This window comes from Anomaloglossus baeobatrachus, chromosome 5, assembly GCF_048569485.1.
Source record: "Anomaloglossus baeobatrachus isolate aAnoBae1 chromosome 5, aAnoBae1.hap1, whole genome shotgun sequence".
Taxonomy (NCBI): domain Eukaryota; kingdom Metazoa; phylum Chordata; class Amphibia; order Anura; family Aromobatidae; genus Anomaloglossus; species Anomaloglossus baeobatrachus.
The window spans coordinates 291,352,868-291,375,822 of record NC_134357.1 but is presented as its reverse complement, the minus strand read 5'-3'; the positions used below and the strand labels follow the sequence as shown (position 1 = coordinate 291,375,822).

General features: G+C 48.3%; 1 protein-coding gene across 1 annotated transcript; it reads right to left on the bottom strand.

The window, feature by feature from the left end:
- Nucleotides 1-1,295: 1,295 nt before the first annotated feature.
- Nucleotides 1,296-6,566, bottom strand: SRSF2 (serine and arginine rich splicing factor 2). Its single transcript, XM_075349553.1, is given in 4 exon segments — nucleotides 1,296-2,150; nucleotides 3,577-3,765; nucleotides 3,768-3,898; nucleotides 6,062-6,566. Coding segments are annotated over 3 exon segments (669 nt in total). The 5' UTR covers nucleotides 6,418-6,566; the 3' UTR covers nucleotides 1,296-2,150; nucleotides 3,577-3,583.
- Between the last annotated feature and the right edge of the window lie 16,389 nt (nucleotides 6,567-22,955).

The following is a 22,955-nucleotide window of genomic DNA, read 5'->3' as shown; positions in this document are numbered from 1 at the left end:
GTGCAGGGGCCGTGCGCACGTGGCGTCTTAGAGTGCAGCGCTTCGGCTGCTGCCTGAAGCGCGCGTTCTAAGAAGTGACATGTCACTTCTTCCGTGCGCTTTGCCGGCAGCCCCTGCTCTGTCTATGGCAGGAGCTGCATGCAGAGCGCACGTTCTCTACCGGCACCATGCGATTCAGAACGGAGCTTTTCAGCTGCGCTCTGAAGCGCACCTTTTAGGTGCGGTGCAGAGCGCACACGTGCGCACATAGCCTAAAACTTTATACAGATCTGGTTAATTTTTAAATTGGACTTTGCTTAAACACATTGATTTTTTTTAACCTTTTGTATTTTGACCTGTGAGGCTGATCACAGCAGCATTTGATGGGAATGCTGATCCCTGCTGTTTTAGAGGCAGATGTTTTGCTTCAGAGACCACTCAAGTCCCCAATACATCCCATAACATACATTGTCATGGGGCATTAGAGGAAAATTGTCATTTTTTTTTACCATGCATTCTGAAGACAGCATGCTGTAGGGGGTTAAAACACAATTATCAAGCTGTCTGCTGTTTTCTTGCAATGATTGTTTTAGCACCACAACCTTATTGCTTGGACTACATTGCCTTGTGCCTGGTAGTCACTCCTGCCTCCTCTGATTAGCAACTCCTCACTATCTATAGACATTGTACATAGAGAGCCTGGTGTGGGTGGGGGCAGCTTTCTCAGCTTTGCTGAATACCAAGCCAAAAAACAGAACCACAGCACCCTGTAAACCTGTGATACATGCTTGGATTCAGGAACTCTGCCTACATTATGTTGCTCTGGGATGAGTTAGCAAAAACCTGATGACAGATTACATTGAAGAGTTACCTTGAAGTTGCACCTATCTAATACTTCTATTAGTAATATAAAATGACAGAGGGACAATGTTCCATGATTTCTTAAAGGAGCAGCTCATTCAGAAATAACCCATACCTAATAAGTGTCTTCACAAATGTAATAGAGCATTGCTATGTAAGATCTGGAAGCCTAAGGCTAGTTTCACACATTCGGCTTTTTGCCGGATTGGTAGATCTGGCGCACTACAGTACAGTGTGATACAGTACAATGGTAGCGCTACAAGCTCTGGTCACATGCTGTCATGTGACCCGGACGTTGCCGCACTGCCATTGTACTGTATCACACTGTACTGAGGTGCGCCAGATCTACCAATCCGGCAAAAAGCCGAATGTGTGAAACTAGCCTTAAAGACCACTTACCATGATAGATTTAATTGCCAACACATGGTCATGCAAGATACAATAAATGTCTAGGCTTTTATAAAGAAAAAAAGTTTATTAACTACATAAACAGTGGTTATAGTACAGATTAGAGCCAGATATCAGTACATACAAAAAGGAATGACACCTGCAGGACATCATAAAAATGCTCAAATTTACCATGTTCTGTAAAATAAAGTGTTTATCATCAGATGTGCTCACTGCTCCGTTATTTTATGCAAGGCCCGGGCGACTGGACGTGCAGTTGTCAGCAATTCTAACAAACTGGACAGCCATTTGTTTTCTGCGTTACACAGGAGCAATCAGGAGAAAACAGGAAACAGCCAAGCACTCTGCACTGCAACACGCCACCTTAACAGCTAACCAGCAATACTCAACTGCTACACAACTGCGCCTAGTGCACAAAAATACACAAGAGAAAAGATTAGAGTTGTGGTCAATGAACACGCCCTCGTTACATTAACACTTTATACAATTTCATTCTGGTACCCCCCCCAAAATATGCAGTTACATACATGAAATTAATATTCAGAAATTAAGCTTCTTATGTCCAAGCGGAGGCATTGACAAAACATTACATGGTAGCCCACGATGGGGCCGAGACTGCCGAACAGCAACATTTTACCTCAAACATCCAAGTCAACAATGAAATCTGTTGTCGGTCACTAAATTACAAGAAAACTGAATAGCAACAAAATGGCACATAAAGTAAAAGTCTGCTGAACGAGGTGCAACTTAAATGGGTAAAAGGGTAGAAAAGACAAATCATACAGATAACCACCTTTTCGGAAGGCTGTTTGCTTGCTCCGTGCACAATTCCAAGGGCTGTACATCTACTGTACAGTGATCATCCCAGACACGTCCGGCGGGGTGATTCCTTTAAGATGACTCTAGAGGTTGTGAGGAAAAAAGACATGTATGAGCATCAGAAGATTACATCAGCCTTCTATACTGCACACACATGTAGAAATGTAAGTTACCAGACACGTCCTCCCCTGATCTGGACAGGGGGGAGTCAGTGTTTCGAGGGTTATTCCCACGATAGTGATGGCCTCTTATCCCTGTATGATCGGAGGGGGGCCAACCTCCAGCACTGTCACCCAGCTTCCATGTAAGGCTAGTTTCACAAATCCGCTGGGTCTGTTGCTGCGTCGTTTTGACTCATCCGTTATTTTTGTGGTGTCAACGGATGCAACGGATCCGTTATTTCACAGTAATCTGGTTAGCTGATTCCTGTGAAATAACGGACCGTTGCAACCGTCTAACGGAATCCGTTGGCTCTGTTTTTTTTCATTCTGGGCATGCTCAGTAGAAATTAGTGGAATCCAGCAGCGGATTCCGTTGTTAAGCACTTAGTACCGGAATCCGCTACCATAGGGAAACATTAAATATTTTAACGGAAGCAACGGAATCCGCTGACGCAAGCAATTAACGTTACATTCAGCGTTGCTTCCACTCGGCGGAAGCAACGGAGCGTCGGCCAATGAAGCAACGCAGATACTTTTGGCACAATCCGTCATCAATGCAAGTCTATGGGAAACAGCGGAATCCGTTAACGGATTCTGCTGTTTCCCAAGACAGCGGATTGCACCAAAAAAATAACGCAAGTGTGAAAGTACAGTCAGTAAACAGGGCTATAGTGCCCTGCACAGCTGGGGGTCTGAAGAGGATCAGTCAGCCCCCTCTGATCAGTAAGCAATCATTTCTAGTAATACATCACTACTTGATAAATGGAAAGTGAACTGTATGTAGGCTGGAGATCTTTTCTTATGTGGGTTTGGGGTTAGAAGAAGCATTTGTCAGTAGTCTTGAATCACAGCTGAAAGACCAAACAGTTAAAAATTAAAGACACACTATCCTTGAAAGAGGTAGCCCAAAATGCTCCTTATCCAGGGAGAGTCAGTCAGGGGTCCTCCTGCCAAGAGGTGTGTAAAGGAATAACCTACTTCTACGTGACGTTAAGGCCGTGCCATGTAAAGTCAGCTGAAATGCCCCTTTACCCTCGTGGGCCCAGAGCCTTCCAGGATAGTGCATCTTTAACAACAGCCACAAACCTGCTCCATTTTACGCCCACAGAAACTGCTCTCTGGAGGATCAGGAAAAGCACTTAATATCTGCAATACAGCTCACTACTCCTTAAGCAACTGGAGCCCGCAGCTTTGAGGGGAAAATGCAGATATTGGTTTAAACATTCAGACATTATAAAAGCACATCCCCCGCTACCTACATCAAATCCTGGCAACATACAAACCTTGTCTGAGGAGGACTAACTAGCCGATATGACAGCCCACCCTGACTCCAGGCAGCACACTTTACCTCCAATCTAAGCAGCACCCTCTTCCTCCACTGGGGACTTGGGGGGTGGAGTTGGTGATCTTGATCTGGACTTTGACTTGGACTTGGACTTTGAGTTCTTTGGTGGGGGCGTAGTCTTCGCCCTAGATCGGGACCTGGAGCGAGACCGTGATCTGGACACCGAGGAAGACTTGGACTTTGACCTCCGGCAGAACGAGACTTTGAGCTGGAGCGGGATCGGGATCTGGTGCGGGATCTGGACTTGGAGCGGCTGTAACGTGAGCGGCTACGAGACCTCGAGCGACTCTTGCTTCTGGACCGGCTGCGTCGTCTTCTCCTTGGGCTGGAATAAATAAAGAAAAGTCGTGTATTTGCAGCTTCTGCTGTGACAATTAGAGCCTAAAGCCCATGTACCACAGGGTGCAACAACGCTTCTACAGGCAGCCAAGCCAATGGCAAGCTGCATTCACAGTATTAGATTCAGAGCAGAAATCAATTACAAATTTGTATCCACTTTTGTAAATGATTAAGAAAAACAAATGTGCTTATTCTCACCTATTGTACCATCACCCATTCCCTGTAGACTGTGAGCCCTCGCGGGCAGAGTCCTCTCTCCTCCTGTACCAGTCTGTTTTGTACTGTTAATGATTGTTGTACGCATACCCTTTCACTTGTAAAGCGCCATGGAATAAATGGCGCTATAAAAATAAATAATAATTCTCAGGGGCCCCATATCTGAGATTTCAAAGTTTTATCAGTGGGGTGGGGTAACTTCCCGATTGCTGTAGCCCCAACAAATCAAGAACCAGGGTATGAAGATCCCCGGCTGAATGGTGCAGAGTCGATCACACACTGGTGCTCCATTCTAGGAGGGCTGAAGGCACCATCTCTGGAGGTCATTAAGAATGCAGCAGCAGTTTTCACGTTTGCACAACACTTCAGCAGGGGATCTTCAGCTCCGAGTTCTGAGAACATTGAGACTTCAGAAAACCTGTCTCCACAAGCTAGATGGGTCTTACAAAGCATTAGGTTATATTGACTGGCAGATTTGTAAGCTTTTATATTAAACCACCCCCCAGGTGCTTTACATCTCAGCCTCCTATCCCACTGCCCCTCTCCCCCCAGAGACTTCTATCCCACTGCCCCTCTCCCCCCAGAGACTTCTATCTCACTGCCCCTCCCCCAAAGCCTCCTATCCCACTGCCCCTCCCCATCAGAGCCTCCTATCCCACTGCCCCTCACCCCCCCTTCCCATCACAGAGCCTCCTATCCCACTGCCCCTCTCCCCCCTTCCCATCAGAGCCTCCTATCCCACTGCCCCTCCCCCCAGAGCCTCCTATCCCACTGCCCCCCCCCCAGCCTCCTATCCCACTGCCCCCCCATCACAAAGCCTCCTATCCCACTGGCCCCCAAGAGCCTATCCCACTACCCCTCCCCCATCACAGAGCCTCTTATCCCACTGCCCCTCTCCCCAGAGCTTCATATCCCACTGCCCCTCTTCCCATCACAGCCTCCTATCTCAGAGCCTCCTATCCCACTGCCCCTCCCCAGAGCCTCCTATCCCAATGCCCCTCTCCCCACCCCAGGGCCTCCTATCCCACCGCCCCACCCCAGGGCCTCCTATCCCACCGCCCCACCCCAGGGCCTCCTATCCCACCGCCCCTCTCCCCACCCCAGGGCCTCCTATCCCACCGCCCCTCTCCAGGGCCTCCTATCCCACCGCCCCTCTCCCCCCACCCCATCTCACGGCCTCTTGCCCCTCTTCCCCCACCCCACGGCCTCTTGCCCCTCTCCCCCCACCCCACGGCCTCTTGCCCCTCTCCCCCCCACCCCACGGCCTCTTGCCCCTCTCCCCCCCACCCCACGGCCTCTTGCCCCTCTTCCCCCACCCCACGGCCTCTTGCCCCTCTCCCCCCCACCCCACGGCCTCTTGCCCCTCTCCCCCACCCCACGGCCTCTTGCCCCTCTCCCCCACCCCACGGCCTCTTGCCCCTCTCCCCCCCACGGCCTCTTGCCCCTCTCCCCCCCACGGCCTCTTGCCCCTCTCCCCCCCACGGCCTCTTGCCCCTCTCCCCCCCACGGCCTCTTGCCCCTCTCCCCCCCACGGCCTCTTGCCCCTCTCCCCCCACCCCACGGCCTCTTGCCCCTCTCCCCCCACGGCCTCTTGCCCCTCTCCCCCCACCCCACGGCCTCCTGCCCCCCTCCCCACCCCAGGGCCTCCTATCCCACTGCCATTCCATCGGCGCCTAAGAGGAGGTGGAGAAGCCATTGTCCTCCATCATTAGCTAGTGCACAGCGCTAGTCACGTGACCAGATATTTTGGCGCGCGCAGGCGGCGGCAAAACGGACACGTCGGCGCCATCTTGCTGTCCGCATGGAGCCCTGAGGCCTCGTCTAGAGCCAAGAATGGCGCCTACTGCAGGGATTACAGCTAACAAGTCACGAGGCAGCCTCCTCCGCCTACGGAGACATGCTGGGACTTGCAGTTCTCCCACGAGGCACTCACCTCCTGCTACGGCGGCCGTAGTCTCCGTACCTCCTAGGTGGTGGTCCCCGGCGGCTGTGGTGGGAGTCCGGGGGGCGGCCATACCGCGCCATCTGCACCCGCAGCTCCCTGCCATCAAGCACGGCCCCGTCCATGGCGTCCATTGCGTCCTCCGCGTCGCGCTTGTCGTGGAAGCGAACGAAGGCGAAGCCGCGGCTCTCCTTGGTGTAGCGGTCCCGCGGGATGTACACGTCTCCGACCCGGCCGTACTTCTCGAACACGCGGCGGAGCGTCTCCGGGGACGTGCGGTACGTCAGGTTGTCTACCTTGAGCGAAGTCATGCCCTCCACGTCAGGTGGGGGCCGGCCATAGCTCATATCTGCCGTGGTGGCGGTTTAAAGTGTCCTAACTAAGGTGAGAATCGGGTGTGAAGCACCGGCCTCATGCAATGTCTACACGTGAATAGGACCGAGCGCAGCCGCCTCCCTTGTCTTATAACCGCCTCCGTCTGCTACAAAATGGCGGGGGCTAGCCTATGAGACCACTCGGTGCCCCACCTCCATACACAGCCAATCCTGGGCTCGGAAGCACACGCAGGACTACCTCATTGGGTGGTTCCAGCTAGCCCCGCCCCTGTGCTGCACGCTTTCTATAAGATGGCGGCTACCGTAAATCTTCGTGTACTTAGATCTGCCGTATTGTTACTGACAGAATCCTGATAATTTCTCATGTGCTGTGCTGCGCAGGACGGAAAATGGCCTCCATTAATATCGTGTTTCCCCGAAAGTAAGACCCTGTCTTACATTAATTTTACCCCAAAAAGTCCCACCCTGTCTTACTTTCAGGGGAGGTCTTACATTAGCCGAAAAAAAATGACAATTTTAATGTTATGGGGTATAGGGCTGTGCCGTATCCCACTGCACACAGCCCCATACCCCATAACAGTGCAGTGGGATACGGCACTGTTATGGGGTATGGGGATGTGTGCAGTGGGATACGGCACTGTTATGGGGTATGGGGCTGTGTGCAGTGGGATACGGCACTGTTATGGGGTATGGGGCTGTGTGCAGTGGGATACGGCACTGTTATGGGGTATGGGGCTGTGTGCAGTGGGACACGGCACTGTTATGGGGCTGTGCCGTATCCCACTGCACACAGCCCCATAACAGTGCAGTGGGATACGGCACAGCCCCATAACAGTGCCGTATCCCACTGCACACAGCCCCATACCCTATACAGTACATGTTTCCCTACTTGGTTTTTAAATGGTGGACGTTTTCCTCTGCGGTGCGGAAGGCCTGTGCTGCAGGGAACGCTGTGCCAATCAGCAGGGAAACAGCGGTGACGTGGGGCTGGGGCGGCCAATTACAGCCCGAGCTGCTGGGCCAATCAGCGCTCGAGCCGGAGGCCGGCGGTGATGTGGGGCTGGGGCGGCCAATTACAGCCCGAGCTGCTGGGCCAATCAGCGCTCGAGCCGGAGGCCGGCGGTGACGTGGGGCTGGGGCGGCCAATTACAGCCCGAGCTGCTGGGCCAATCAGCGCTCGAGCCGGGGGCCGGCGGTGACGTGGGGAGCAGGGGCGGCCAATGAGCTGGGCGGATTGCGGGGTTAACACGGCGAGTTAACCCCATGAGCGCTGGACCCGCCCAGCTGCACCTGAGGACACCTCTGGAGCCTGGGGACCCAATGGGGGACAGCGGCGGCCCAAAGGTAAGGGCCTTACATGTCACACTGGCCCCCCAACCCTGCCTTACATTCGGGGGAGGCCTTACATTGAAGGACCCCCCCCGTAACCCCCACCCTGTCTTACTTTCGGGGGGGTCCTACTTTCGGGGAAACACGGTATCATCCCCAGGGCTGCTCAGTAGTAAAGCGCTGCTATAATGTCGGGAGCCAATGGGAAAACGAGTACATAAATGTGACAACCAATCAGGTTCACCCACAGAGTCTTTTGTCTGCAGCCTCTCAATAACAGTTTTATTATCAATGCAGGCTGCAGTGGGGACTGGCCCACATATCAGGAAGCAGAGACCACCGCTGAGGGCTACACCTGGTCCATCAGCCACGTCTGATCTATGGCTCCTAGGTGGGGGCCCTGAGAATTGCCCCCTACCCCTGGCGGATACAGACAGAAAAGGGCCCCTGTGTAAGAACAATATATGAGCCCAATAGCTCACCATAGTGCACAATTCCACCTGCTTTGGAGGTGGAAATGGGTCCCCTTACCTTACCCCTTGGGCCCCTGTGTGACCGCAGAGGTTGCACCATTGCTATGTCCGCCCATGCCTCCTACCTATGGCCATCCACGGCTCCCCTTAGGATTCCTGTCCTGGCGTGATATCATCGTGGCATGATCCAAGAAGAGCCGCGGATGGTGAGAGGGTGGAGACGGTTCTCCGGCGTCACTGATCCGCTGGGCCAGGACCTGAGAATCAGTTTGCACCATCTTTACTCCCTGACCCAAGTCTTATATGAAATAATTCTAGAGCATGGTCTCTGTGTGCTCTGCATTTATCATGGGTGGGTGTGCCCCACTCTGGGGGGATCAGTGACCAGAAGGTCACAGCCTTATTGTGCGCAGGTCTGCATCTTATGTTTAAAGGGAATCTGTCACCAGATTTTAAACACCTAAAATGAGAGCAGCAGAAAATAGGGGCAGAGATCCTGATTCCACCAATGTGTCACGTACTGGGCTGCTTCATGTAGTTTTGATAAAATTACTGTTTAATCAGCAGTAGATTATCATTAGAGGACTACTTGGCATGCTGCAGGGAGGCCGCATTAGGCCTCTTTCACACGTTCGTAAAAACCATGCTCGTTTTTCACGGACGTGTCAAAGGTGCGTATTGCCCTCCGTGAGTTGTGTTTATGGCACACGTGTGTTCTCCGTGTGTTATCCGTGATAACACACGGAGAACGGAAGCTTTCTGCTCACCTGTTCCTGGCTTCGCTGTCCGTGGTGCTGATCTTCAGTCTCCGGTCCTGCCGACTCCCCACTGCTGCTGCTTCCGGCCGCAGTGAAGTGAATATGCAATGAGGATAATGAGCGGCGGTTGGAAGCAAGTGACAGCAGCGGCAGAGACTGCAGTGCTAGAGAAGGTGAGTAAAGTTTTTTTTTTATTTTCTCAGACACGTGTGTTTTCTCCGGCGCGTGTCACACGGAACACCTCCGTGTGGTCAGTTTGCGTTCCGTGTGACACCCGTGATGCCGGAGAAAAACGGATATGTTGACATGTGGAGCACACGGGCACACATATGCTCCACACGTACACACGGTCCATGGCAGAACACGCACGTGAGCGTAGACCCATTGATTTTAATGGGTCTACGTGTGTCCTTGTCTCCGGTACATGAGGAAAAGGACCAAACACGTACCGGAGACAAGGACGTGTGAAAGAGGCCTAAGACTGTAAGTCGAGACTTGCTTCCAAACACAGCTATCCTGCGGTGAACTGATAACGTCACCGCTCATCAGAGCCTCTGGCACTTCTCATAGTACTGTGTGACCCACTTGCTGTTACGTGACGTCATGAGGTCACCGTGGTTCTTTGCTGCCGTCTCTCACGATACTTTGTGTAAGAACTGCAGCACTGAACTGAGGTGAACTTGTGATGTCACAGCCGCCGGTGGTTTGCATGCTACTGTGTGACTCACTTGCTGTGACCTGTGGTGACCTCATGAGGTGACCGCAGCTCACTGCCAGTGGCAATTCTCACACAGCACAGTGTAAGAGCTGGCAGTGGCTGCTGTCCCAGCCTATAGGGTTCATTCTATGAACGTTCTTCATAGGTTGGGAAAGTGAGTCTGGGAAAGTAGTGGGACCTCCACATTACGGCGGAACTTCAAAGCGTATTATTTTTTATAATAATTCACATCTGGCATCAACCCCATGAACCATTACTTCTATTGCCACCACTCCAGGTCAAACGGGAAGAGCTAGGTACAACGCTGAATTGGTGGATCTAATGGATGTGCCATTTCTGGGGCAGCTGTGGGCTGCTATTTGTAGTCTGGGAAGGGCCAATATCCATGGACCTTCCCAGCCTGATACTAGCTTCTAGCTGTCTGCTGTACCTTAATTGGATATTAAAAATGAGGTGGACCCCACCATTTTTTTTAAATTATTTATTTAAATACTGTTAAAAAAACCAGCGTGGAATTCCCTCTATTCTTCTGAACCAGCCAAGATACAGCTGACAGTTGAGGGTTGCAGCCCACAGCTGCTGTTTTACCTGTGCTGGTTATGAAAAATAGCAAGGACCCCATATCATTTTTTATTCTTAAATTAGTTATTAAATCTGTAAAACAGCAGTATACGCTACCTATCTCTCTACCTATCTCTCTCTATGTATCATTTGTCGATCTTTGAACATTTTGTAGACATAATAAACCATTCATTTCAGTATCTTCCATTTTTTTCTAGTATATGTCACACGGATCCGTATTTGACCATGCTGCCGGAAAAAAACGGATTTTTCTCCCCATGAGCCACAGAGACATGCAGGTGTTTCACACTGACACAAGATCCCTATTAATTTTAATTTGTATCCGTGTAAACGTGTGAAAACGGGCACCACACCTACTGGAGACATTGAGGTGTGAAGGAGGCCTGAAATGTATTTGCTCTGGTGTTGTAGGGGTTAAGCAGTCTTTCCTATCTGGCTATCCTTTGGAGCCTTAATCCCAGGTGCAGCTCTTTGTGACCACTCCCCTTCACTATAAATAGTCACTTGTCTTAACATCTGATGTTGGTTATAGATTCTCATATCTAAGCTGTCCACGGTGGAAGAAGCCAGTTCTCCGAAAGAAGCTGAAGTTTTGTGACAATTGCAGCTGTGATGTTAGCTGCAATTGAATTGCTTGGAGTGTTTTCCTTTTGTGTCTATTTCCCCGTCAGTCCTCCTACCCTTGTGTTGGATTATTGCAGTAGAGAGACTAGTTCTCTTGCCGGCCTTCTCACTAGCGAGAGTTCAGGGCAAGTGAGGGCCTAGGCACGTGATTGGTGACAGAGTGAAAGAACCCATATAGGCATGTTAGAGTGTGTAGAGAACAGCCTCAGGTGAGTGCAGGAGGTGACCCCACTCCCCTCTACCTAGCACCAGGACCCAATGTTGTATCATGTTCCCGGTGTATCCTGTTTGTTGTGCCACTTGCTAGGGGTTCCCTTACTCCTGGTGGAACCCCAGCAGTAACTGCGTGACAGCATTGTGCTGTTCCTCTGTTACTCCTCTTAAAAATATATAAAAACAATACAAATGCCACTCTGGAGATGACTTATTATCCACCTGCTGCACAATACATACCATACAGATCAGTGCCCCTGTTCCCAGCATGGCTCTGGTCCTCTTCTGCAATTTGTCACTGTGGTTTCGACTACCCTAACCCTCACAACGCCTTTTTTGGGACGTGAAGCATCTTTATCGATCTAAAGGCTGCTTTACATGCAGCAACATCGCTAGCGATGTCGCTAGCGATAGCACCCGCCCCCGTCGTTTTTGCGTCACGGGCAAATCGCTGCCCATGGTGAACAATAATGCTGGTACGCGTCACACATACTTAGCTTCCTAACGACGTCGCTGTGGCCGCCGAACAACCTCTTTTTTAAGGGGGTGGTTCGTTCGGCGTCACTGCGACGTCACTCAGCGGGCCACCAATAGAAGCGGAGGGGCGGAGAGCAGCCGCATAAACGACACGCCCACCTCGTTGCCGGAGGACACAGGTACGCTGTTGTTCGTCGTTCCCGGGGTCTCACGCGTAGCGATGTGTGCTGCCTCAGGAACGACAAACAACCTGCGTCCTGAACGAGCAACGATATTTTGAAAATGAACGACGTGTCAACAATCAACGATTTGGTGAGTATTTCTGATAATTAGAGGTCGCTCTTAGGTGTCACACGCAACGACGTCGCTAACGATGCCGGATGTGCGTCACGAATTCCGTGACCCCAACGACTTATCGTTAGATGCGTCGTTGCATATAAAGCGGCCTTTAGTCTATAATATCCTTCATTTGAGTCTTATAGACTTGCATTTACAGGAGTTTTTGTGTGTGAAGTCACCTTAATAGGACTGTCTAGGTTTTCCCAAAATCACAAATTATCCCTTCACTGGGGGGGGGATTTGAATGCTGCTACATAGAGTCCCATAATGAATGGAGCGAGGTCCGTATGTTCAATATCTATTTAATTCATTGTCTATGAGATTGCTGGAAACATTTTAACTCTGTGCTTCACTTTCTGTCGCAGTACCACTGACAGTGATTGCAGCGGAGGACAAGCACATGGACCACCGCTCCCTTCAAGACCTTTTTTTCCAAGGCTCATTCTTAGAAATCACTGAGTAGGGCTCAGCAGATATAGACCCTATGGTCAGCAAGTTATTCCGTATGGCGTAGATAGGGCATAACCTATGATTTTAGGAAAACCCTCTTGAAGGGGTTGTGTCATGATTCTGCTCAGTGGTGCTCTGCTCTCCTGCAGAGCCTATGCTGGGCCTCATGTTTTTCCCTGATTCCCGGATGGGTCCTGTCTGGTATGGGAGGGGTCTGTTCTTTGGAGCCTCGTTCTGGGTGATTGCTCCACTGCATCTGGGAGCTGTTTCACCTGGAACGCCACCAGTGATAGTTCCTGTTTTGCAGTGCATGTCTCTGGTTACTGTGTCCGACCTGATCTTGTCCTGCTGCCTTGTTCCGCTGTTCCCCTCCCGTCTCCTTACCTACTGACTTGATTTCCTGACTCCCTGACCTTGGCTCATCCCCTGACTCCGGCTCTGCTCACTCCCTTGTACTTACGTGACCTCTTCATTTACCAACCCTGTCTCGTCCCCTGACTCCGGCTCTGCTCGCTCCCTTGTACTTACGTGACCTCTCTGTTTACTGACCCCAGCTCGAATGGCTCTAGTACATAGCATGAATTCAGTGCTTAATCAAACTTTAGGTGGGTTGCCTATACCCTCATCTTGACATCCCCTTTATATTTTAGATTTGGCCTTGCAGTCATCCAATGATACTAGTGGAGTGTCGTCATTTTCTTTGTCCTTACACTCCATTTGTATGCTTTCAGTAAATGATGTCTTCTTTTATTAGTGTAGGGCTTTTCCTGGCATGACACCCACTCTTATATCCCGTGAAACTGTTAATTATCAAGGCTTCATTCACAGATGTAAAAATTAATTGAACTCTGTTTGGAGGCATGTTTGCATGGGACTAAGTAATGTCACAGTTGATCTCTTTGCATCTGCGCATTATGAAATTAGCGACATGACTTCTTTGTCATATAAGCTTTGCCACTCAATAAAGGTTGGAGAACCCCCTTTTACAGACACCTGACCCGTGTGTGAGCGTTGATCTGTCCAATTGCAACCGCTCCCTATTTACAACGAAGAGGCTTCTGCTGCTATGACACAACATCTCTACAGATATGCAGCTGTGCAAAGCATCAAACATCATAATATCCGATCACCTGGATATTCTCCTACACAGCCCATTGTGATCAACTGAACAGCAGATACAGCTCTGATCTCCTAGTCTAACCTCCACTGTGAGGATTAGAAACCCTTCTATCCACTTTCCCCATGGGTACAGTGGCATGCAAAAGTTTGGGCACCCCTGGTCAAAGTGACTGCTATTATGAACAGTTAAGGAAGTGCTCTAAAAGGCATAGAGTTGACCCCTTCACCGCCAGGCAATTTTCCATTTTTCATTTTTGTTTTTCTTCCCCTTTTTCCGAGAGCCATAACTTTTTTATTTTCCGTCAATATACCTTATTTTTTTGCAGCATGAGTTGTACTTTTGAATGAAACCATTATTTTTACCATACAGTGTACAGGAAAACAGGGAAAAAAATTACAGATGTGAAAAATAGTGAAATTGCACAATTGTTTTTTCAGTATTCACCATGTTCACTATGTGATAAAACTTATGTGTCGGTATGATGCCTCAGGCCAATACGAGTTTGTTGATATCAAACATGTATACTTTTACTTTTATCTAAGAGTTGAAAAAAATTCAGCAGTTTGTCCAAAAACAGAATGATATCTGTTGCCATTTTCCAAGACCCGTAGCGTTCTCATTTTTCAGGATCTGGGGCTCAGCGATGGTCTATTTTTGCATCTAAAGCTGACATTGTTAATTATACCATTTTTGTGAAGATGCGATTTTTTTGATCGCCTGTTATTACATTTTAAAGAACTGTTGCAGCGACCAAAAAAACATTATATTAGTATTTGGAATTTTTTTCCACGCTATGCGTGTACCAATCAGATTAATTGATTATATATTTTGATAGATCGGGCATTTCTGAACACGGCATTATCAAATATGTGTTTTTTCTATTTTTTTACTTTTTTCAATGGGATAAAATGGGGGTGATTTGAACTTTTAGGTTTGGTTTTTTTTCATATTTGTAGGAACTTTTTTTGTTACATTTTTTATTTATATTAAGACCCTCTTAGGTAACTTTATCTCTGCACAGTCCAATTGCCTGTAAATTTCTGATGATCAGAATAGCATTGCTCTGATTAGCAGAAATGCTCATCTCCTGTGAGTGCCGGTGCTCTGTTGGCTCTCACAGGAAGTGAGTCATGGCAGCGTAAGGGGTCATCAGCTGATCCTACGCTACCATGACAACACATTGGCGCCCCGTGATCTTGTCAAGGGGCCTCTAAAGGGAGCGGGGAACAGCATGATCGCCGCCACGCCCATTTAAATTGCACTGTCAGTGTTTGATAGTGCAATCTAAGGGGTTAACAGGTGCGGGTGTATCTCCTGTTACCCGCACATGTAGGCTGATCAGATCAGCAGACATGTGCAGGGATTACTCTGGGCTTGCTGCTGAAGCCCACGATAACCAGAGGAAGGCGACCAAGAACGTTAAAAAGATTGGGACTCATACAGTGTTAAAGCCTATGCACTAAGTGCAAAGGCTGAAAAACATTTTACCCCTGGGGGTATACATAGGGTTGAAATGCACATGTCTGACCAAAGCACATCCATCTCTGGTACACAGAATCCATCTTCTTCCTGAGCGGTATGATGGCTGGATATTGCCATCTTGTTTGTACTTGCGCATAATTGTTTGTACAGATGAATGAGGCACCTTCCGGTATCTGGAAATTGCACCCAAGGATGAATCAGACGTGTGCAAGTCCACAATTCTCTTCCTGAGATCTTGGCCGATTTCTTTTCACTTTCCCATGATGCTACACAAAGAAGCAGTGTGTTTCAGGATTGCATGAAAATACATCCACAGGTGTGTCTCTAATTAACTCAGATGTTGCCAATAAAACTATCAGAAGCTTCCAAAGACATGACATCATCATATGGGCTGTGCCATATGGTTTATAGCCATAGTACTCTTAGTTTATGTAAACTTTTGACTTTGCAGAAAGTAATAAAAATGCCTTAACACATTCTCTGTCTCATTATTCTGGCATTTGGCAAATGTAAATAATTTTGGTTCCTAATTGACCTAAAACGGGAAAGGTTTATTCTGATTTCATGTCAGATAGTGAGAAAAAACATGCATAAATGTCTCTTTAAATAGCGTATGTAAACTTCTGGTTTCAGCTGTGTGTAAGAGAATTTTCGAGGTAAGGCTGCTTTCACACATCCGGTTTAAGCAGTGCGGCTCAATCCGGCTGTGAAACCTATGCAACGGATGCGGCGAAACCACCTCATCCTTTGCATAAGTTTTTACATGCGGCCCGTCCATTTTTTTCTGGTTGCGGCATGCTACTGAGCATGCGCAGTGGAAGAAACCGCATGCGGCGGACGGATGCGGTTTTTTCGGCATCGCGCCGCATCCTGCGTCCATAGGCATGCATTGAAAAATGCGCCGCAGCGGCCAGATGCGTCGCAATGCGTTTTTTTTGCCGGAGCAAAAAACATGCCAGGGAAGAATCCATCCGGCCGCGGCATCGGCTAAATCTGCCGCATGCGGCAAAAACCGGACCGATTGCAAGCCCATGCGGCACAATCCGGCACTAATGTAAGTCTATGCAAAAAACCCCGCAATCGGCGGCAAAAAAAACGGTTGCGGTTTTTCTGCAGAGCGCCATATTGTGCCGCAGAGCAAAAATCGGATGTGTGAAAGTAGCCTAAGCCTCTAAAATTTATGGAGGAGGGCATCGTATACACCCTTGACAAATTAAGAGTAAGGGTCGCATGATCACCCTCTTGATATGGTGGAGGAGGTAGTGCAGGAACCAGTGTAGGAGGTGGAGAAAACCCGGATGGAACAAGGACCAGCAATCCTAGGCATCAGTAGCACGTGAGCTGTTCTCGGGTCTGACTTAGTCCTGGCCTCCACAAGGGTCACCCAGTGTGCCATCAGGGATATGTAGCATCACTGGCCACAAGCACTTATCCACGATGCACTAAGTGCAAGGCCTAGCAAAAATTTAAAGGGGGGATTGCAATACACCCAGGAAGACACGTAGAGGAGGACCTCAGAATACATTTTTGGACAATTTTAAAAAGAGTGGGAGTCCTACACTGGTAAAGCCTATGCACTAAAGGCAAGTTTTTAGTGTTTGGGCCTGTAAGTGGGTGGCTGCATATTTCCGCTTGCGTTCCAAGGCCTGTGATAGAGACAGCTGTACACTGTGCTGGGACAAAGAACTGGACATGGTTGCTGATGGTGCTTGTGAATAGCAGGTGCAGGGTAGGAGGCATCTGCGCCTGTATCCTGGACATGGAATTGACTAGAGCGTAATATGGGAAGAGGCAGTGTTGTTGGAAGACACTGATTGTGGATCAAGGCGTTCGGCCCACCTAATCAGGTGCTTTGATGATGTGCCTAAGCATGCTGGTGGTGATCAGGCTGGTAGTGAACAGGCTTCTATTGATCGTGGTACGGTACAGGTTGCTGCGGATCCCGCCCCCTTTGCACTCCTGTCCTTGCTTTGTATGTCACCTTCCCAGGTTGTGTCAGTGACTTCATCGTCCACCACCTCATCTTCCACACTCTGGTCCTCCTTCTGACTTGTTTGACTTAACAACATGACTTGTTGGCAACTGTGTCTCACCATCATTCACCCCTTGAGACAGTAATTGTGATTTCCCACCAGCATCATCTTCTGATTGTGGCTGCTCAAACCTGATGAAGTAGTATTACGAAACACAAGTCAAGGCAACAGGGTCTGACTGAATACCTTTTTTGCACTAAGTTAGTTTTCTTTATATTTAATGTGTTATTTTAAACATATTTATGAGCTGATAATTTATTATACCACTAGCTGATGTTAGAATTCAATTCTGGAATAATATATCATTTTAGTGTCGCTAAATATACATATTAAACGCTTACTGATTTTTATTATAAGTGCAAGTATATTACGTTTTACTAAACACCTTTTCGCACTAAGTTCTTTTTTACAATTTTTTCTTATAACTAATGCGACATTTTTAATATATTTATGTGAAGATAATTTATTCTACCACTAGATGGTGTTAGAGTTCAATTTTGGAACAAAATAAATATTTTAGTGTTTCTAAATATAGTTAATAAAAACTTACTGATTTTTACTATAAGTGCAGGTATATTACGGTTTGCAGACTTGATGGATTGGCAATCTTGCTTTTGATATAATATTGTATTATATTGTTTTGTATTTTAATTAATATACAATAAATTAAGCGCTTTTATACTCATTTTTTGAAACTTTGTTTCTGATTGTGGTAAAGGCTATAATCCCTGCCTAGAGGCCTCTAGTGCACTATCCCTTCTCCGAAACCTAGCCCTACACTAAATGCAGCTAACAGCAGTATTATTGTAGAATAGAATAGATTTTTACTTTGCAGCAGCAAGGAGCGCAAGGCAATAATCACTGTAATACGCTATCCCTTCTCCAGCAATTCTCCCTACACTATATGCAGCTAACATTGGTATTATTAGAGAATATAGAGAATAGAATAGATTTTTTATGTTGCAGCAGCAAGGAGTGTAAGGCAATAATCTCCTATCACTTCTGTCACGGGGTCCTTCTCCGATATCACACAATCAACAGAGCGGGAGATGAGTGAGCAATCCAAAGAATATTTATTCCAAGCAAAACAGAAGGTCCATAAAATAATCCACCACACAGAGGGTAAAATAGTCCAGTATTGGGATAAATGTCCAGGGGATCAGTCAAAATCCTCCAGCAGTCCTTTTCCAGGGAAATCGTGGTTTATCAACAGCTCTCTGGGGTGCTGCCTGTAGCCGCAGCCTCTCCCCCAGAGGATGAATCTTTCCGTTCTCTCTTCTGTTTCTCAGCCAGACTGAATAATCTCCCAGGTAAACACAACCCCCCATAATCCACCATCACAACCTGTCCCTCCTTAATAAGTGAGTGCGCCATGAGGTCTACACAGACCTCTGGCCACCTCAGTTAAGTCCATGTTGCTCAGCTGTGGATAGTGGTATGGTAAGCTTCATCAAATGGCTTGAAGTCCGTCCGAGTAATCCGTACAGGCTCCAGGATCGCTGGGTTTACACTCCAACTCATACTCCCTCTACCAGACGCCATTGTTTCTTGTCTCCGCTGAGCTTGGCAAGCAGTTTCCTCCTTATAGTCCTGAGATACACCTGGGCCCCGAACCGCCATCTCTTCTTCGAACCACAAGAACCACTGGCTTTTTTGGCAGGGATCCCCGTCTCCAGCGCTTGTCTGTTAGACATCTGGGAGGAGGTGGTCTGGCTAGCACTCACTAGTAGATCAATTAAGGCCGCTTTACTCAGTCTCTAGTAGCTGAGGCCCAGATCTCTGGCTCTCTCCTGTAGTCTGAATACGGTACAGTTTCTGTACTCACTCTGTGGGTGGTTCTCCATTAGGTTGTGCTCTGTTGATCCCACCGCTGCCACCAGTTGTCACGGTGTCCTTCTCCGATATCACACAATCAACAGAGCGGGAGATGAGTGGAGAATCCTAAGAACATTTATTCCAAGCAAAACAGAAGGTCCATAAAATAATCCACCACACAGAGAATAAAATCATCCAGTAATGGAATAAATGTCCCGGGGATCAATCTTTTGATTTTCCAGGAAAATCAGGGTTTCTCAATGGCTCTCTGGGGTGTTGCCTGTAGCCGCAGCTTTTCCCCCAGAGGATGAATCTTCCTGCTTCTCTCTTCTCTTTCTCAGCCAGACTAAATCTCCCAGGTAAGCAGAGAGTTTGGGTGGATCCCTAGCCCCCCTCCCCCAGACTTAGGGACAAAGCCCAGCAGGGGGTGATTAACCTTCAAACAGGACAATATACACACAAGGATTATACAGAATGGACAGAGCACCACGCCTAAAATACGAACCTACACAAAATTATACACAACCCCCCATATTCCACCATCACACCTTCTCTAGCAGCTCTCTTAACACTTTCCGGTGTAGAGTGAGATGAGCGGCGTGTCACCGGGTCTTACCTGATGACACGTTGCGTCCAGTCAATCACATTAATGGCAGTAGCCAACATGGCTTATGGCATTACCATGGCAGGCAATCACCGCATGTTTATTGGCTGAAAAACGGGCGGAGACTCAAGCATGGCATCTGAGCACAAGGATGCTCAATCGGGTCTCGAGAAGTGATGAACATGCTCGCCCATCACTAAAAATGAACTGTTTAGGTGGTAAATATTTTGATTGCTATTATCTCCACAACGGAGAGGCAAAATAATAAAAAAAGTTTTACTCTGCTCTGCAGCAACTATTCATGTGTATAGTTTAATATGAAAAATACAAAGGAGGTTTTCCAGGCTGAAGAAAAATTTCTTGGCCTTAAGGTATGTGCACAGTTTTTTGAACAGTCTTTTGGATTGAATCTGTTCCAAAAAAAAGCTAAACAATTTGGTGAAAAATACGCTTGTTTTCATAGAGCCCTATTATACTGCGCTTTTCCCCACGTTCTTAGGGAGTCACCATGTTCTCTGTCGTTTGTCATTTTGCGGGTGTATACGCCTGCTGGAGGCGGACACCTAGATGTAGAAGACTGCGTATGGGTGTTTACATCCAGAAAGCGAATATGCCCGTGAGTGGTGCAAGACAGAGAATACAGTGACTCCGACTGCTCCATTATAGTCAGTGGCCCCGTTGGCACATATACCTGAATCCCATTTTGCATGGGGTTTCAGATGTAAGCTACGATGGGACCAGAACGTGCAGAAGAACCCAGTATTCAAGGGCCCTTATTCTTTTCTATAAAAAAACGACTTGCAGTTCGTACATTCTGGATTTGGAGCCTTTTCAGATTTTAAAGAACACAAAGCAGTTAATACCATGTTTTTCCAAAAATAAGACCTCCGCCAAAAATATGCCCTAGCATGGATTTTCAGCATTTTTGGAGCAAGGCTTAAATATAAGCCCTACCCCGAAAATAAGCCCTAGTCACGGTTCAATAATGAAGTGTCTGTGCAGCTAAAAAAGTTAAAAGATACTGCAGGACACTTCATTATAGACAGAGGACACCCCACAATCACACTCACCAGATGCCGGGTGGGAGGCACTGCAGTGATCACACACCCGCAAACATCAGATCTCACACACATACCACATCCAGTGATACTGATTTCTTCTGGGTGGCAGAATCCTGAGATGCAGTGCGATTGAATGCAAGGACCTGCGGCTGCGGATGGAATGCTTACAGGACCTGCGATGTGTATTTTCCATCTTTCCCTGCGGTCGGAGGCATTCTGTACCGCTGGATGTGTTGAGTGACGAGTGAGTGTGTGTACGATCTGATCGGTGATTGTGTGTGTGCGATGTTATCGGTGATTGTGTGTGTGCGATGTGATCGGTGATTGTGTGTGTGCGATCTGATCGGTAATTGTGTGTGTGCGATCTGATCGGTGATTGTGTGCGATCTGATCGGTGATTGCGTGTGCGATCTGATCAGTGACTGTGTGTGTGCGATCTGATCGGTGATTATGTGTGTGCGATCTGATCGGTGATTGTGTGCGATCTGATCAGTGACTGTGTGTGTGCGATCTGATCGGTGATTGTGTGTGTGCGATCTGATTGGTGATTGTGTGTGTGCAAACTGATCGGTGATTGTGTGTGTGCGAACTGATCGGTGATTGTGTGTGTGCGATCTGATCGGTGATTGTGTGTGTGCGATCTGATCGGTGATTGTGTGTGTGCGATCTGATCGGTGATTGTGTGTGTGCGAACTGATCGGTTATTGTGTGTGCGAACTGATCGGTGATTGTGTGTGTGCGATCTGATCGGTGATTGTGTGTGTGCGATCTGATCGGTGATTGTGTGTGTGCGATCTGATCGGTGATTGTGTGTGCGATCTGATCAGTGATTGTGTGTGTGCGATCTGATCGGTGATTGTGTGTGCGATCTGATCAGTGACTGTGTGTGTGCGATCTGATCGGTGATTGTGTGTGTGCGATCTGATCGGTGATTGTGTGTGCGATCTGATCAGTGATTGTGTGTGTGCGATCTGATCGGTGATTGTGTGTGCGATCTGATCAGTGACTGTGTGTGTGCGATCTGATCGGTGATTGTGTGTGTGCGATCTGATCGGTGATTGTGTGTGTGCGATCTGACCGGTGATTGTGTGTGTGCGATCTGATCGGTGATTGTGTGTGTGCGATCTGATCGGTGATTGTGTGTGCGATCTGATCGGTGACTGTGTGTGTGCGATCTGATCGGTGATTGTGTGTGTGCGATCTTATCGGTGATTGTGTGTGTGCGATCTGATCGGTGATTGTGTGTGTGCGATCTGATCGGTGATTGTGTGTGCGATCTGATCAGTGACTTTGTGTGTGCGATCTGATCGGTGATTGTGTGTGTGCGATCTGATCGGTGATTGTGTGTGTGCGATCTGATCGGTGATTGTGTGTGTGCGAACTGATCGGTGATTGTGTGTGTGCGATCTGATCGGTGATTGTGTGTGTGCGATCTGATCGGTGATTGTGTGTGTGCGATCTGATCGGTGATTGTGTGTGCGATCTGATCAGTGATTGTGTGTGTGCGATCTGATCGGTGATTGTGTGTGCGATCTGATCAGTGACTGTGTGTGTGCGATCTGATCGGTGATTGTGTGTGTGCGATCTGATCGGTGATTGTGTGTGTGCGATCTGATCGGTGATTGTGTGTGTGCGATCTGATCGGTGATTGTGTGTGTGCGATCTGATCGGTGATTGTGTGTGCGATCTGATCAGTGACTGTGTGTGTGCGATCTGATCGGTGATTGTGTGTGTGCGATCTGATCGGTGATTGTGTGTGTGCAAACTGATCGGTGATTGTGTGTGTGCTAACTGATCGGTGATTGTGTGTGTGCGATCTGATCGGTGATTGTGTGTGTGCGATCTGATCGGTGATTGTGTGTGTGCGATCTGATCGGTGATTGTGTGTGTGCGATCTGATCGGTGATTGTGTGTGTGCGAACTGATCGGTGATTGTGTGTGTGCGAACTGATCGGTGATTGTGTGTGTGCGATCTGATCGGTGATTGTGTGTGTGCGATCTGATCGGTGATTGTGTGTGTGCGATCTGATCGGTGATTGTGTGTGCGATCTGATCAGTGATTGTGTGTGTGCGATCTGATCGGTGATTGTGTGTGCGATCTGATCAGTGACTGTGTGTGCGATCTGATCGGTGATTGTGTGTGTGCGATCTGATCGGTGATTGTGTGTGTGCGATCTGATCGGTGATTGTGTGTGTGCGATCTGATCGGTGATTGTGTGTGTGCGATCTGATCGGTGATTGTGTGTGTGCGATCTGATCGGTGATTGTGTGTGCGATCTGATCAGTGATTGTGTGTGTGCGATCTGATCGGTGATTGTGTGTGCGATCTGATCAGTGACTGTGTGTGTGCGATCTGATCGGTGATTGTGTGTGTGCGATCTGATCAGTGATTGTGTGTGTGCGATCTGATCGGTGATTGTGTGTGTGCGATCTGATCGGTGATTGTGTGTGTGCGATCTGATCGGTGATTGT